This window comes from Camelina sativa, chromosome 5, assembly GCF_000633955.1.
Source record: "Camelina sativa cultivar DH55 chromosome 5, Cs, whole genome shotgun sequence".
NCBI classification, from domain to species: domain Eukaryota; kingdom Viridiplantae; phylum Streptophyta; class Magnoliopsida; order Brassicales; family Brassicaceae; genus Camelina; species Camelina sativa.
This window is the reverse complement of record NC_025689.1, coordinates 14,962,810-14,978,353: the sequence shown is the minus strand read 5'-3', so window position 1 is coordinate 14,978,353 and position 15,544 is coordinate 14,962,810. Positions and strand designations below refer to the sequence as shown.

The 15,544-nt window shown below is 35.9% G+C and overlaps 2 protein-coding genes and 1 pseudogene across 2 annotated transcripts; 1 reads left to right on the top strand and 2 right to left on the bottom strand.

Moving 5' to 3' along the window:
• LOC104786927 (BEL1-like homeodomain protein 8) lies at positions 420-3,786 on the bottom strand. Its single transcript, XM_010512404.1, has 5 exons — positions 3,647-3,786; positions 1,896-2,987; positions 1,452-1,801; positions 1,294-1,354; positions 420-985 (listed from the first exon to the last, which is right to left on the bottom strand). Exons 2-5 carry the CDS (start codon positions 2,955-2,957, stop codon positions 626-628), a joined length of 1,833 nt encoding a protein of 610 aa, XP_010510706.1. The 5' UTR covers positions 2,958-2,987; positions 3,647-3,786; the 3' UTR covers positions 420-625.
• On the top strand, positions 7,281-10,201 carry LOC104786926 (chaperonin 60 subunit alpha 1, chloroplastic). Its single transcript, XM_010512403.2, has 8 exons — positions 7,281-7,473; positions 7,787-7,970; positions 8,076-8,197; positions 8,287-8,494; positions 8,578-8,723; positions 8,811-9,117; positions 9,207-9,658; positions 9,750-10,201. Exons 1-8 carry the CDS (start codon positions 7,420-7,422, stop codon positions 10,035-10,037), a joined length of 1,761 nt encoding a protein of 586 aa, XP_010510705.1. The 5' UTR covers positions 7,281-7,419; the 3' UTR covers positions 10,038-10,201.
• LOC109132857 lies at positions 11,111-11,937 on the bottom strand (annotated as a pseudogene).

The window sequence follows — 15,544 nt, the reverse complement described above, 5'->3', positions numbered from 1 at the left end:
GACATAGGAATTCAACGCCAAAAAAAAAAAATCGTACAATGATGATTTTTGTATCAAAATTGTTGAATCACGATTTGGTACAAACTGCAAAATTCATAATTTGACGGAAAAAAATAAATCACACAACCATGATAATTGTATCGCAAACACTATCTTGAGTTAAAATTATGTGATCAGTTTTTGACGCCAAAAATCTTATACTAAAAGTTTGTGAAATTCACAATTGGTAATTGGTAACCAATTGGTAATTTATATTCTAGCTGACTAGTATTATTTACAGGTTTCAATGCTTTAGCTTATAAATACAACTTCCATTAGAAATCAGTTCTCATGAACTGTATATAGGAAATTTTTGGTTATCACAATGGATGAGTTTTTTTTCCCTTTGTTTTTTCGACATCATTGGAACTTGATAGTAATTAATCAAATATAGATATATCATAAAGAAGATAACTTGACGACAAAAACAAAAGGAGATAACCAAAAGGTGATCAGACTACTCTTTTGCCTTAAGTTAAGAGGTACAACGTTTACCATTTTCAGAGTCAAGACAACCTTGTTTTGTCTACCTGCAGTCGTTAACTTTGGACCCAAAACACATAGGTGAAACAAAAACAAACAAGTTTCAACCAACAAAGTCATGAAACATCTGACCTCCAGTTCCAAACTGAGGATCCTGCGTCTGCGTTTGGATTACATTGTCCACACCACGCCTAAGCCCTAACGTGAGTGACACGTTCCCTAGCCCGGTATTGAACTCCATCATGTTCATGTCACACACGTAGTCTAACCTCGGCCGTTTTGTTCCGGGTAGGTCCATTAACGTTTGCTTACGGCTCGGACTACTACAAGTATTCGGCCCATTTGATGGCTCCATGTTGTAAGTAGAATCCGTATTTTTAATGACTTTGGTCTCAAGCATGTGTATTTCCTCCACCATAGGTTTCCATAATCGCACACGCGCATTTATGAACCAATTTGATACCTGAAAAACAAAAACAGAACACATAGCGAAAGTCAACAATTCATGTCAAATACCAAAACCTACAAAGAGTTTTACTAAGATTCTTCATTGCTTCTGTAAATATAGATTACGTTTCTTTATGCTTTTCTTATATAGGTAAGATAAGATTACTATTATTAACAGTAAAAATTTCGTTATACTTTAGGTTATTGTCCCATCATCATACCTTTAAATCAATAAGAGAAAATAGGACCGGCCAAAGAGCAATAATTCAAGAGACAAGCACATTTAAAAGTTGAGCAAACAAAGTATAACATAATTGAGCGTACCTGGTTACGAGAGAGACTGGTTTGAGTGGCTAGCATCTGCTTATCAGAATCAGTGGGGTACCTAATAACAGTATTATCAATAAAGGATGTGAGAAATCATATCAAAACATCACATCAAATAAAAATCAAAATCCCATCAAAACATTGTGACACTTAACGGATGAAGAAAATGGTCAAAGAGCCATGCTCTAAGAACAGCCACTGCGCGTTCCGGCAATCCCCTTTGAGGCCTCCAGATATGCTGTTGCGGAGATTCGAACCCGAAAATGTTACCAATCAAAGATCTTTGTTGCTTTTGGAATATGTTGTTGTCGTCGCCTGATGAGTATTGACTTGAGATTTGCTTCAACTGTTCAGAGATTGCGGCTTTAAGGGCCTTGAAACTTCTAAAAATCCGTTTGAGAGCCAAAGAGATAAACGGTGCTGCAGTGTTTAGACCAGCCACTGAATCGAAGGAAGACACAACTGTTTGCAACTGATGGTTGTATAATTTGTACCCCTTGCAAACCTTTTCAATATCAAGCTAGTTAGTTTCGTAATAAAATCTCTATATATATATATATGTTATAAGCATAACTGCGTAAGAATAATAATTAACAAACCTCTTCTTCTAGAAAGAGAAGCTTTGCTCTCTTTAGTCTATTCTTGGGCTCTATTTGCTCAGAAGAACTACTAAAACCATCAACCGCGTGATTCGTCGAAGTTAACATTTCCGACAAGTCATCATCATCCATGGAAGTAGATTCGAGTCCACTAATTTCTTTTAGAGCATAAGAGATACAAAATTCTTCTAACATCTTTTGAGCTGGCTCCAAGTACCTCGAGCTCTTTAGAATAGATGCATATCCCGTAAAAGGGCCGAGCGGACCTAAATCTCCGTGGATGTTCATTGTAGACGAAACAGTCGCATTTCCACCGTTTCTAAATGGGGTTACTTCAGACGAAAGTGAGAGTGAAAAGCCTCTCTTATTAGTATGAGAAGAGGCAGAAATGTTTACTGGTTTTTTACAACTCGGCTCGTGGTTCCATTGGCTTGCATTATGCGGAACTGATTGTTTCTCCAAACTTGGGAGAAACAAAAGTTCTCCTCGGTAACTACCAGATGGAGAACCTCGATCATAACTGCTCTTTGAAGCCTCGTTACCAGTACCCGAACAAGCCACTGTGACTACATTCTGAAGATTGTTTTGGCCAAGAAAGGGTACACAATCCTTTAGACAAGAAACTTCACTTCTTGATGTCATGCTAGACTGAGCAATATTGTCGAGAGGACAGTGGTTTCGAGAACTGAAATGATTTGAAAACAAATCTCCAACATTGCTTGGCCTAATACCAGCCTGATCATACCCGTAATTCACCTCCGAACAATTTAAGGAACTCGGTTGTGACAGATCACTGCTTCTCCAACTACCAGAGCCTTGTGGGTCTCGATGTATAGACTGTGGCATGTTCATGAAGGTTGTGGTAGAATCTTGATACAAATCGGTTTGAACCGGTACGGATATGATCTGGTTCTGCAAGATACCAATCAAATCAAGGTTGTTGGGAATTCTGATGTTCTGATGCTGATGATGATCCCAAGTGTTGGGGAAATCATTCATATGCTCAGCTCTAAACTTATCTCTCCGGATTTGTTGTACTACATGCGACTCTGGTTTTATCATATCCGTCTCTTTAAAATTAACTTCGATATTCTGCCATAACAACAAACATGCATGAGTAACATATAAGCTAATTAATTACATAATTAAACTTATAAAATTGGAAGAAGGTATTGTTTGTTGTCATACGAATAAAATCATCACTAGACAGCTCAAATAAATTAAACGCAAAATGAAATTCTTATATACACTAACATGATTCATCTACATAAACATAAAAATCCACAAACCCAGTTTACATGATCAACATAAAGATTCATGTGACATAATATATACATTAATTTTTATATACACATGAGCAACAACAGCAAAACAGGAGACGACCCTAATTAGTTGATTTTCAGGTGCAAAACTAACAAAACACGAAATGAAAGATAAACGAAGTGAAATCACCTAAAAAATGAATTCTTTTTTTGTATTTAAACCCTAGCAAACTTCAAGAACAAAAGAAGAAGAAGAAGAAGAACAAGAAAAAAGAAAAGGAAAAAAAAAAGGTGTTAGAGAATAGTCGGATTTAATTAGATTTGGTTACAGAAATTATAATCGTCAAGATTTCAATTTGGAACATTTAAGCAAAACAAACACTATATATATATATATACTACTAGCGAGGAGAAAACAATAAAATGAAAAAAGGCAAGTGGAAGTTATAAAGACAAGACAGATCTCAGAAGACAAGAGAGAACACATACCGATCGGAAGGTGGCCGGCAAACTCGTCCGGAGCTCCTGTGATGAGTTTAGAAATGTATGTGAACGGACGCCGGAGAGAGAGAGAGAGAGAGACAGGAGAAAGAATAGTGATTGCGTAAAGCTGTAGAATCTGTAATGGTTTTTCTTAACGTATTAAGGTAGATTTTATCCGTCTATTTAGTACACGGTGCTACTTAATTATTAATTATCTACTTTGTCGTTTTTCTCCTAGAATTGTTTTTATACTTATATTCATAAACATGATATTACATGTATCAGAAGATCCAAAATAAAATAGAGTATTATAAATTAAAACATGCAATAAAATTTTAAATCTATCAACAATATAATTATCTTTTCCGATTTTTTATATTTAAAAGTTTTAATATTTAAAGAAAAACTTATAATTCTATATATTATTTAATCGTTATATGGTGGTCTATATTCTATATCATGGTTAAAATATATATTCATTTCATACACTTACCTTTTCTTTTTAATTTGATAATTTTTTTTTTTTTTTTAAAGTTCTAAACTTTATTTTTTTCATATTTAAGTTGATGTTCCTACTAAATTGATGTTTTGGTATATTTATTTGTAAACTTTATTTGGTATAATTCAAGTTAATATTTTGTAAACTTTAAAAATAATTATTGAAATTTCTAAATTGTTACTGGTCTAAAATTATATAATATATTTTTAGTGAGAGAAATGATGTATTTTAAAATCAATAGTCATTATTTTCTTAAAAATTGTAAAATCTTCAAAACATCAATCTTTTATGAACGGAGGGAGTATGACATATTCTCCGAAACTACGCATATGCAACTTACTATCAAAACAAGAAGTTACTACTATGTTTTCACATTTCTGTGTTGCTTGTTCTATCTAGCTGCATATCCCAACTCTTTGCTCAATTAGTAGTCTACGAAACTGCTTCGTTTCGGACCATAACACTAGCCACTAGACTTTTACTAGAAAAAAAAGAGTGTTATTTATTTACTCTTTTTGTTGTCATGCTTTATAATTTACATCGGACAACTGTTAGTTTACTCATAGTTTTCTAAATAGTACAAACATAGTGATAGTACATATTGGCAGTCAATTCTGTAGCACAGTTTCCACTAAAGATATGGACGTCATCATATCGGTAAGCTGCATTTTTTGACGTCGTTACTTACTGAGGAAGAATACAAGTAGACCTCCCTATTTGTAATTTTTGTTTTACGCTACTTACTTTTAAGTTTTTACATGTTTTTATATTAATTAAGTGCGTTTATTTGGTCAATTCACTCAAATCAAATCAAATCCAACGCCAAACTGATACTACTATTTATTTGATTGACGCTTCAGAGTTGAAACTGGCACTTTTGTCAGATTATATCTCTCTTCCTAACTTTGCTTTTAGGAGACACGACCCCCGTAACTTTCATGAAGACTAGTTTAATGCATGGTATTTGATTGATGCGTATTGAGTACAACAAGAAGCTATAACTAGATGAAAGGTGAACAACAAACAACAAAAATTATCTTCTTTTTCCCGATTTAAAATGATTTAGAAATGAAATTGTACAGACTATAGGTTATCTGATATGAAAAGATTTTGAAATAAATTATATGTATTCATATTGTAGTTAGGGATCAAAATTAACTAAAGTTCTAACCCGACGGATCCCACTCAAACCGGCAACAAGAGTCTAATCTCTCATTGGAAAAATTAGCAAGTGTTATCTTTAAGTTTCAATACGAGTTTTATGAAGGCTTTGATAGGAGAAAACATATCGGATAAGCTGATCAAAGATCAAATTGGTCTGCTTGCATATCATGATTACTTTATATTAGGGAAAAATTCAAAAAAAAACACCAACTATTTAATATTTGCCAGAAAAAAACATGAACTTTTTTTGTTGCAAGAAAAATACGCAGACTATTTTTTACTTCCTCCGTTTCATAATATAGGATATTTAGAAGATTATTTTTGTTTCATAATATAGGATGTTTCCAACTTTCTATGCAACTTTTAGATTAATTTTATATTTTATATTATGCAGTTTTGAATATGATTGGTTAAACTTTTTAAAAGTAACTTTTTTTTAATATGTGTGTTTCTACTAAAACATCCTATATTTTGAAACAGAGGGAGTAGTTGATAAAAAATACACGAACTATTATTTTTTTCCAGTTTCTCCTCGTCTCCGTTACAACCGTTAATGGTATTGTGACAGCGTTACTATTTTTGAAAAAAGTTCCAGAAAAAAACACAAACTATTTATTTTTTGCCAGAAAAATACATGAACTTTTTTTTTTGTCTGAAAAATACATAAATTTCATTTCTGATTTTTCCATTAACAATGTTAGAGATCATAACCCATAACTTTCTCTACTCTCTTGAACTTCATTCAAGTTTTCACTACTATTTAGGATAATTAAATTCAAGAACAAAAATACACAATTAGATTAATCGATTTCCAAATTTCTCAATTAGTGTTGTTTTTGGATTTATACTGACTTTACAAATTTTGAAACTTCATCAACACTTCTTTAAAATTTTATGATATCTCCACCTTTGTAGACCTTTTGTATACATTTCAAAAAATATTCATCTCTTTAGTTTGGTACCTTTAGTGATGCTTATAGCCAGTGTAAATCATTAAATGGGCTGGTGTACGCAAACTTGATCGAGATTGTAGATTATAGCCATTTTGTGGGACATCAACTCTTGTAACCTAACCAGATTCACCATTTATTTATGCAAAAACAATACTAATTGAGAAATTTGGAAATCGATTAACCTAATTATGTATTTTTGTTCTTGAATTTAGTTATAATAAATAGTAGTGAAAACTTGTATGAAGTTCAAGAGAATAGAGAAAGTTATGATCTCTAACATTGTTAGTGGAAATATAAGAAATGAAAAATTATGTATTTTTCAGGCAAAGAAAAAAAAATTCATGTATTTTTCTGGCAAAAAATAAATAGTTAGTGTTTTTTTCTGGAACTTTTTTCAAAATAGTAACGCCGTCACAATACCGTTAACCGTTGTAACGGAGAGGAGGAGAAAATGGAAAAAAATAATAGTTTGTGTATTTTTTATCAACTAAAAATAGTCTACGCATTTTTCTGACAACGAAATAAGTTCATGTTTTTTTCTGGCAAATATTAAATAGTTAGTGTTTTTTTGGGGAATTTTAGTTGATGAAAAAAGATCAAAAATATCAAACTGTTGAAAGAGTGTTGACAAAAAACGATGTTCAAATGGGATAAAGCGTTTTAAATAGTAAAATTAAAAAATAGTATGTAACATAGATTATTGATAAAATATTTTATAGAATTATACAAATTGTAATAAATAATATGAAACCACTAATTATTGTTTTTTCTTGTTTTTCTAAATTGCAATTTATTGTTTCGCCTGCAAAGAGTACGACATTTGGAAACACACAAAAAGGATCTATACACAAAGTCTTGAATACAGAATACTGTTTCTCGTTTTGGGCCATAAACAGTAAAACCAAAAAGGCCCATAGAAAAAGAATCAAAGTAGGTGAAAAGCCTTTTTTTCTAAATCAACGGTTCTGTCTCTTTACGAGAATCTTCTGGATCCTTTTTCTCAGCTACTCTCCAACTCCATCATTTTATCTAATAAACCCTAACCCTCTCTCCCTCTCTCACACTATTCGTTTGCACTAACCACTTCCTTATCCACACCAATCCAGAACGTTCCTCTACAAAAAGAAAAAAAAAAAAAAGCTCGCTGCTTTTGTTCTGAAAAAATGGCGTCTGCTAACGCTCTCTCTTCAGCCTCCGTCCTCTGTTCTTCCCGTCAGGTTGAAAAGTTTGTTCCTTTTTTTTTTTTTATCACTACTTACTAGATAAGAAATTGAATTAGCTTCCACTACTTGTTATAATTGGATTTGACCCTTTTACTTTGTTCTTACTCTACTTGGTTTATGGGTTTGTCAAGAAATTTTATTTCTTTCAGTTGGATATGGTCTTTACTTTGTTCTGTTTTCAATCGCTTTTCGCTTTTTGGTTTCTGGGTTGGTGAGAAAATGGTGAATTTGGTTTGGGAAATAGATGAAATTGATTGAGATTGATGTAAAGGAATCTGCTTTATTCATTTTGTGTGTGTGTGTGCAGAGTAAGTTGGGAGGAGGAAGTCAGCAGCAAGGTCAGAGAGTAAGCTACAACAAGAGGCCAAACAGACGTTTTAGTGTTAGAGCAAATGTAAAGGAAATTGCTTTTGACCAGCACTCTAGAGCTGCTCTTCAAGCTGGTATTGATAAGCTTGCTGATTGTGTTGGTCTCACTCTTGGCCCTAGGGGTATGATTTATTTATAATTAGCTCCTTTACATATTTACAATCTCCATATGTGTGTTTAATCTCTCTTTTGACTTATCTTGATGTTTTCATTTGTTATTTCTTAAGGGAGGAATGTTGTGTTGGATGAATTTGGAAGTCCTAAGGTGGTGAATGATGGAGTGACCATTGCAAGGGCGATTGAGTTACCTGATGCCATGGAAAACGCTGGTGCAGCTCTTATTCGTGAGGTTGGTGTGAGAGAGCATGTAGCTTTGTTATTGTCTTTGTTAATACTTTTTCTGCGGTGTGGTAATTTGGTGTTGTTGTCATGTGGTAGGTTGCAAGTAAGACTAATGACTCAGCTGGTGATGGGACAACCACTGCCTCTATCCTTGCTCGGGAGATAATCAAACACGGATTGTTGAGCGTCACATCTGGTGCGAATCCCGTTTCCCTCAAGAGGGGAATTGATAAGACTGTGCTAGGTCTTATCGAAGAGCTTCAGAAGAAAGCTAGGCCTGTGAAAGGTCGTGATGACATCAAAGGTACTAACTTTTGCAGTGACCTTCCTTGTGATGCACCAATGTTGATTGCGTTTACTAATCAATCTGTTCCGTTTTTTTTTCAGCTGTTGCTTCTATCTCTGCTGGAAATGATGATCTTATAGGGTCAATGATTGCTGATGCCATTGACAAAGTTGGACCTGATGGTGTTTTGTCCATTGAATCTTCATCCTCTTTTGAGACCACAGTCGAAGTTGAAGAAGGGATGGAGGTAAGAGTTTTTTTATCTCTGTTGATTCTCTTCAACTCTGATTTGATTTATCAATGGCTAACTTGACTATTTTACCTTGAATAACAGATTGACAGAGGTTACATCTCGCCTCAGTTTGTTACAAACCCTGAGAAACTACTAGCTGAGTTTGAGAACGCTAGGGTTTTGATCACTGATCAGAAGATCACTGCAATCAAAGACATCATCCCTATATTAGAGAAGACCACTCAGCTTCGAGCTCCGTTGTTGATTATTGCAGAGGATGTTACTGGTGAAGCCTTAGCTACCCTTGTCGTGAACAAGCTCCGTGGTGTCCTCAATGTCGTTGCCGTTAAAGCTCCAGGATTTGGAGAAAGAAGAAAAGCCATGCTTCAAGATATTGCAATCTTGACAGGTAAATGCAGAGTTCACTTGGGTTTACTTTTATTTTTATCTTCTCTCTGTTGTGCTCTAAAGTTTGTATCTTTTTTGTATGTTCTTCAGGAGCTGAGTACCTAGCCAGTGACATGAGCTTGCTGGTTGAAAATGCAACCATAGATCAGTTAGGTATTGCCCGTAAAGTGACGATTAGCAAAGACTCGACTACCCTCATTGCAGATGCAGCTTCCAAGGATGAATTACAAGCTCGGATTGCTCAGCTGAAGAAAGAGTTATTCGAGACTGATTCAGTATATGACTCAGAGAAGCTCGCTGAGAGAATCGCTAAGCTATCTGGTGGTGTTGCTGTCATTAAAGTCGGTGCAGCAACCGAAACTGAGCTTGAAGACCGTAAGCTCCGTATCGAGGATGCAAAGAACGCAACATTTGCTGCTATTGAGGAAGGTATAGTTCCAGGTGGTGGTGCTACTTTGGTCCATCTCTCCACTGCTATTCCCGCCATTAAGGAGACGTTCGAAGATGCTGATGAACGTTTGGGAGCTGATATAGTACAAAAGGTAAGATTCATAACTTTGAGCATTTGATTTTTCTAGTTCTGTGATGAATTGTGACTGTTAATCTTATATGGGTTTAATGTTTTGAGTTCAGGCATTGGTGGCACCAGCTGCACTTATTGCACAGAATGCTGGAATCGAAGGAGAGGTTGTTGTTGAAAAGATTATGTTCAGTGAATGGGAGCTTGGGTACAACGCGATGACTGATACATACGAGAATCTGTTGGAAGCTGGAGTGATTGATCCCGCAAAAGTGACAAGATGTGCTCTACAGAACGCTGCTTCCGTAGCAGGAATGGTACTGACCACTCAGGCCATTGTTGTCGACAAACCAAAACCCAAGGCTCCTGCTGCTGCTGCTCCGGAGGGTCTCATGGTGTAATCATAAACACAACATCTTATCATCACAATGGCATATTTATCTTTTTGCACATTTGTCATCCCCATTTATCTGCAATGTTTTTCTTTTTTTTTGGGGGAATATGAGTTAGTTTGTTAACAATAACGAGAAATAATTATCTTTTTGGTCCAAGGATCTTTCTGATTGTTGTTAGTGTTACAAGGGAAGTTGCAGAAATAAAACTTGGACATTCAAAAGAGTTAAGAGTGATTCTGGACAAGTCTTCTTGTTACACTAGACATATGCAGGACCAAATGTACATTAAGGTTCACAATTTACTCAAAAGAAAATGTTTTCTTGGGGTACTCAATTACTCGTTAAAGTTGTTAGTTACTGAACATCAATGAAGGTTGTGTCTGCTGGTACATTATAAGAAGGGCTAGCAAGTTTACAGCCTTTCAAAATGAACACATTCACGTTGTTATATTCCAAATGATGATTGAGATGTGGAAACACAGTGAGTCGTATAGGTCTTTCACCTCACCTCTTACTAGGAAACATCAATAATGTTGTTTCGAGTTGGCCTAAAATATGGTTAAGTACTTATGCTATTGTCTCTTATGTACTTCGACCAAACATTTTATATGCAGGGAGAGTCGTTAGCAGTTTTATGAATAATTCGAAAAAACATCAAGTTTGAAACTTTGAATAATGTGCTTCAAAACATCAGAGATGGATATATTGACTATACGAACTATAATCCGTTATGTACATCCAAGTATAGTGGGAGTTGGATTTAGATAGAGTTGGTTGACTAGCATATTATAATCCATCTACCATTTGTCACCTGGCAACTAAGAGTATATATGGCTACAAATTAAGTTGTTTAGTTTTCTCATAAACTTGATCTTGATATTGCACTTGGACGATCTAGGAACCATTAGCAGATCTTTGGTGATTCGATCCTTTTCCTTGTCGTTTATTGCACAAGCACAGACTTTGACGAGCTCAAGACTTGACAGTTTCTCTAGGAAATGTTTCATTTTCTCTAGCTCCGCAATTGTTCCTCCGTACTCAGTTATCTCCAATACTTTCAGAGGACATGATCCATATTCTCATTCAAAATTATAAACGGGCAATGGACCCTGAAACAAGAGGGAAAATTAGAGATTTGAGTTTGTCCAATAAAACATTTGGGGTTTCGGTTATACCTTGATGATGAGAGTATGTAGATATGGAGATTTTTTTACAAATATTGGAAAAATATTTCCAATGGTAGCTATAAAAATGAGTTGTAATAGTTAAACGAATCAGGTTGCTGAACACTGGGATTGCTTCACGGAAATGATAGAGCATCTGATCAAAACAAAGTTAAAAAAAAAAATCAACTAGTCAATAGTCATCAAAGTATAGTCAATTATTATATTGTTCATCCAAAGAAAAACTACTATGAAAACAAACCGTATCAAGATAGAGAGTCTTAAGTGATGGAAGATTAACAACCTCAGGACTCATTGCATAAAATAATTTTCCTAGTTTCAGCTCAACCATTGTCTTGCTAGTAAAGATCTCAAGAGGCACTAAAATCACTTCTCCAGAAGTGATTATGTCTATATTAATATCTAAGACACCACGGTTAAGCGCCCGTTTCATCCATCGGGTGACATGATCCGAGACTTCCAAGTTAATAATACTCTTACGACATTTTATTGAGACTTTTCTTTAAGGGAAAGTTTCCAGACACTACCAATAATCTATCAATAAGATCAATGAAACTTTGTCCACTACCAACTTCACGATCATCAAAGTGAAGATTCGGTGTGAAGGCAAACAGATTACGCCATCGCTTTGAGAGGATAGACGTTAGAGCAGACTCTTTGATCCCAAGGAAAGATAGTGTGTGGCATATAATGTCATCTGATAGACCGTTCATCCTATCCATTTTTTTACGAAACCCTAATTAAACCCAATATTAATAAACCTTTAATCTGAATTATAGAGCTTTCAGCGACTAGATCACAAGCATCAACCACCAATGAGATAACCACCACTGCAAATCAAACAGTGAGATACTTAATGTTTGTCTCTAGCTAACTTAAGAGATATAAATTCTATTCGGAAACCTAAACCAGAAAAAAAAAACCATAAAACAGGAAGTATATAGTATTGAAGAGTAAATGTAAGTTACTTGCGTCAAACGCTAAGGTAGAGGAAACGATTCACGCTTCCTAGAAAAGTGTATATTTGACCATATGAGAGGGTTCAAACGGCTCGGAAGGTGGAGTTATCACACATGGCTCCTAGGATTCTAAAAAGGTAAGATTTTAACCTTTTAACTTCTTTTTCTTTCGTCTGATCCAACTGTATCTCTCTTTCTTTTTTTTTGGTTAAAGTATCTCTCTTTCTTGTTCATTGTTGTTTTACGTTTCCATTTATATATAGATCTCTTTCTGCTATTCTAAACATAACATTATCATTTGCCAATACAACATTTTAGATTCTTTAAGCAAGACACCTTCGCATACTATATTATTCAATTAAACATATCCATGTTTCTTCAACTCCACAACGCAGAACAATCGGTGGGCTTAAAAGAAACCAGCAGTGAAGAAGAATCATAACCCACCAAAAAATTATTCTGTGCCCTATTCCCAAAGATAGCTTCTTCTGTCGCATTACCACATACAATAGCCAAACAAAACAGTCCTCCTCTCTCCGATTCAACATACATATTTTACTTATCCAAGACAAGATCCGCACCGCCAGAAAAGTGCATTGTGATCACCGGAAATATCTCTATGGTGTCCGAATTGTAGCACAACCAGTCATTGCCGCTCGTGTCAACTACTCGATCCGCTTTCACAACTTTTTCCACTGCATCTCTTACTAGGTCACAGTAGCTCTTAGGGAAGTACGTGTAAGTGGTTCCAGAGTCTATCACTATGTTCCCTAGCAAGGCATGAAACGGTGTCCCCAATGTCTCAATGCGGGTGTCCCCCAACGCTGACCGCGTCTAGGTTTAGGTAATAGAAACCGGGTTTTGCTGTGGTGATAAACATAGTGGTTGATACAACACCATCTCCTGCTATATTAGCATTCGCTCCAAAGTTGATCTTACTAGTTCCTTTACCAGAGAAGCAGTAAGAGATGAAACCTGGGTACTCCCCTCCCATCTGAGTGACGAGCGATAAAGGTCCCCAGTTTAGACCAACCATGCCCGAAGAACTCGGTCTGTTACGCCCTGAGCTACTGTGGCTACAACCAATAATGGTTTGAGGCATCACAAAGGGTTCCCCTGAAGTTGAATGGATCGTGACTGTCTCGGTTGCTAAGGTTCCCTTGGTATGCCTTCCGTCTTCGTAGACAATCTCGTAAGGACAAGAGTGGTCATGGGTTTTGCATCTTTTCTTTTTGAAGGTTGATGATTTCGAAGGGTCGAATATGGGAGCGTATTGGTCGAAACAGTTAGTACAAGGCAAACATTGTGATATAGGTTTGTGGTAAAGGGGTTTAGCCACACGTGAGGGACTTGTGACATGAAGATAGCACGTGTGAAGTGTGAGAAGGGAAGGACGCGTGTCGTGCTAAGCTCAAGGGGTTGTTACAGACAGAAGATTCGTTTCACCATTTCATTATAAAGAGCAACTTGTTAGCTCATTATATGGATTATGCAAAATCTAAAATTGTAAACTCTCTCTAGAATCTTCTAGACTTTATCTTCCTCATCGTTTTGTTGGATCTCCATTGGAGATTCTTACAGATGAGATGTTGAGACTGCGTTTTTCTATGAACGTTGTGTCAAATCTATCGGTTACTTGTTCCTTTTGAATCTATTTGATCTTTTGATTCTAATCTCTGTTTTACGTTATTACTGGTATCAGAGCTATCGCATCCTTGGAAACAATGGTGGAGTCACGATTTCAGATGTTATTCAAGGAAACAGTGGTTCATGGAGCGGCAGAGATGAGCTTCCGATGGGACTCGAGTTACGCCGATCTTACCAGGTTAGGGAAACTTGATTTTCCACGATTTAATGGTGATAAAATCAAGGAATGGTTGTGGGAGGCTGAACAATTCTTCTTAATTGATCGTACTCCTGAGGAATTGAAAGTTTTTATAGCTTCAATCCATTTTGATGGTCTTGCTGCGACTTTGCATCAAACTGTTGGTGGGGTTACAAACTGTTGTTTCAAGCGAGATATAATAAGCATGTGGATGATTCGATTGAAAAGCTGAAACTGTTGCAGGAGACTGAAGGAATTGAGGAGTATCATGCTCGTTTTGAGTTGATTAGCACTGAAGTGGAATTAGCTGAAGATTACTTGGTTGATATCTAATTGGCAGGGCTGAGAACTGATACTCGGATGAATATTAGAATGTTTCAACCTCAAACGATTCAACAATGTTTCTCGATTGGAAAGTTATATGAGTATATAAATCCTAGAAACAACATTGGTAACAGTCCCCTTAAGATTGATAATGATCTAAAAGCTAAGGTGGATAACCAAGAAGAAGAATGGGAGGCTGAGATAGAATTGAGTGGCTTGGAAGATAAGTTGGTACAAGGAACAATCATGGAGGAAGAATCAACTCCACAATTACAGGTACCAATTGCTAATTCTGAGCTTTTGAGGAGAGTTGAACTTAGGGAAGTAGATTTAAGATTGGGAAATCTAGATGTGGTGACGAACGAGAATCTAGAGCAAAAATGGGTTCTAAAGAATGGTGATAAGAGATTTGTGGCTGGAGGTGATGTTGAGAGGGTTCAGAAAGTATTAAGTTTGCCGAAATATACCTCTGCACACCAAGTGTTCTGCAAATTGTCTCAGCATAAAGAAAAGCTTAGAGTAAAGACGAAATTGAAAGGGATTAAGACTTGGATGTTCAAATTCAGGAAACAAAAGAGGGATCAACGGCTTGGTTATGATCTGTTTTCTACTTACTTGGAAAACAAAACAAATTGTACAAAGTTGAGTGTTCGTAAATGTGACAAAGAGTTTGGCAGTGATGAAAGTCAGAGCAAATCAATTCATTGTATTGTACTAGAGAGTATTCACAATGCCCATTTGGAGATTGGGGCTTATATGTTACATCAGGAAATGATGGAAGGATCTTCTTTGAGTAACACTCAAGTGCTTAATTCCTTACATAAGGATATGGAATGCTCCAACTGGAATCAGTCAATTCAGCAAGGGACTTCTGCAAGGGTAACAAGTGACATTGAATCAGTAACGTGTGAAATAGATTCATTGATTAACCAAAGTCAATTGATCCAAGAACAAGCCAAGAATCAGTTGACGGATTCAGTGTTGGAACCTAGCTTGGTTTATCATGTGTATTTGCCTCTCCATGTAACACCCGTAAACCAAATTTTGGTATTTTGGTAAGGGTGTCGATCGACACCTCCTAGTGAGGCATCGATCGACACCAATTGTGGTCGGTTTGGTCGGTTCAATTTTAATTGTCCGGTTTGCGTGGTTGGTTTAGGGAATCCCTAAATCGAGTTTTAAAGGAAGAAAACGACCTAGGGTCGTGTTGTTTTGTCTTAT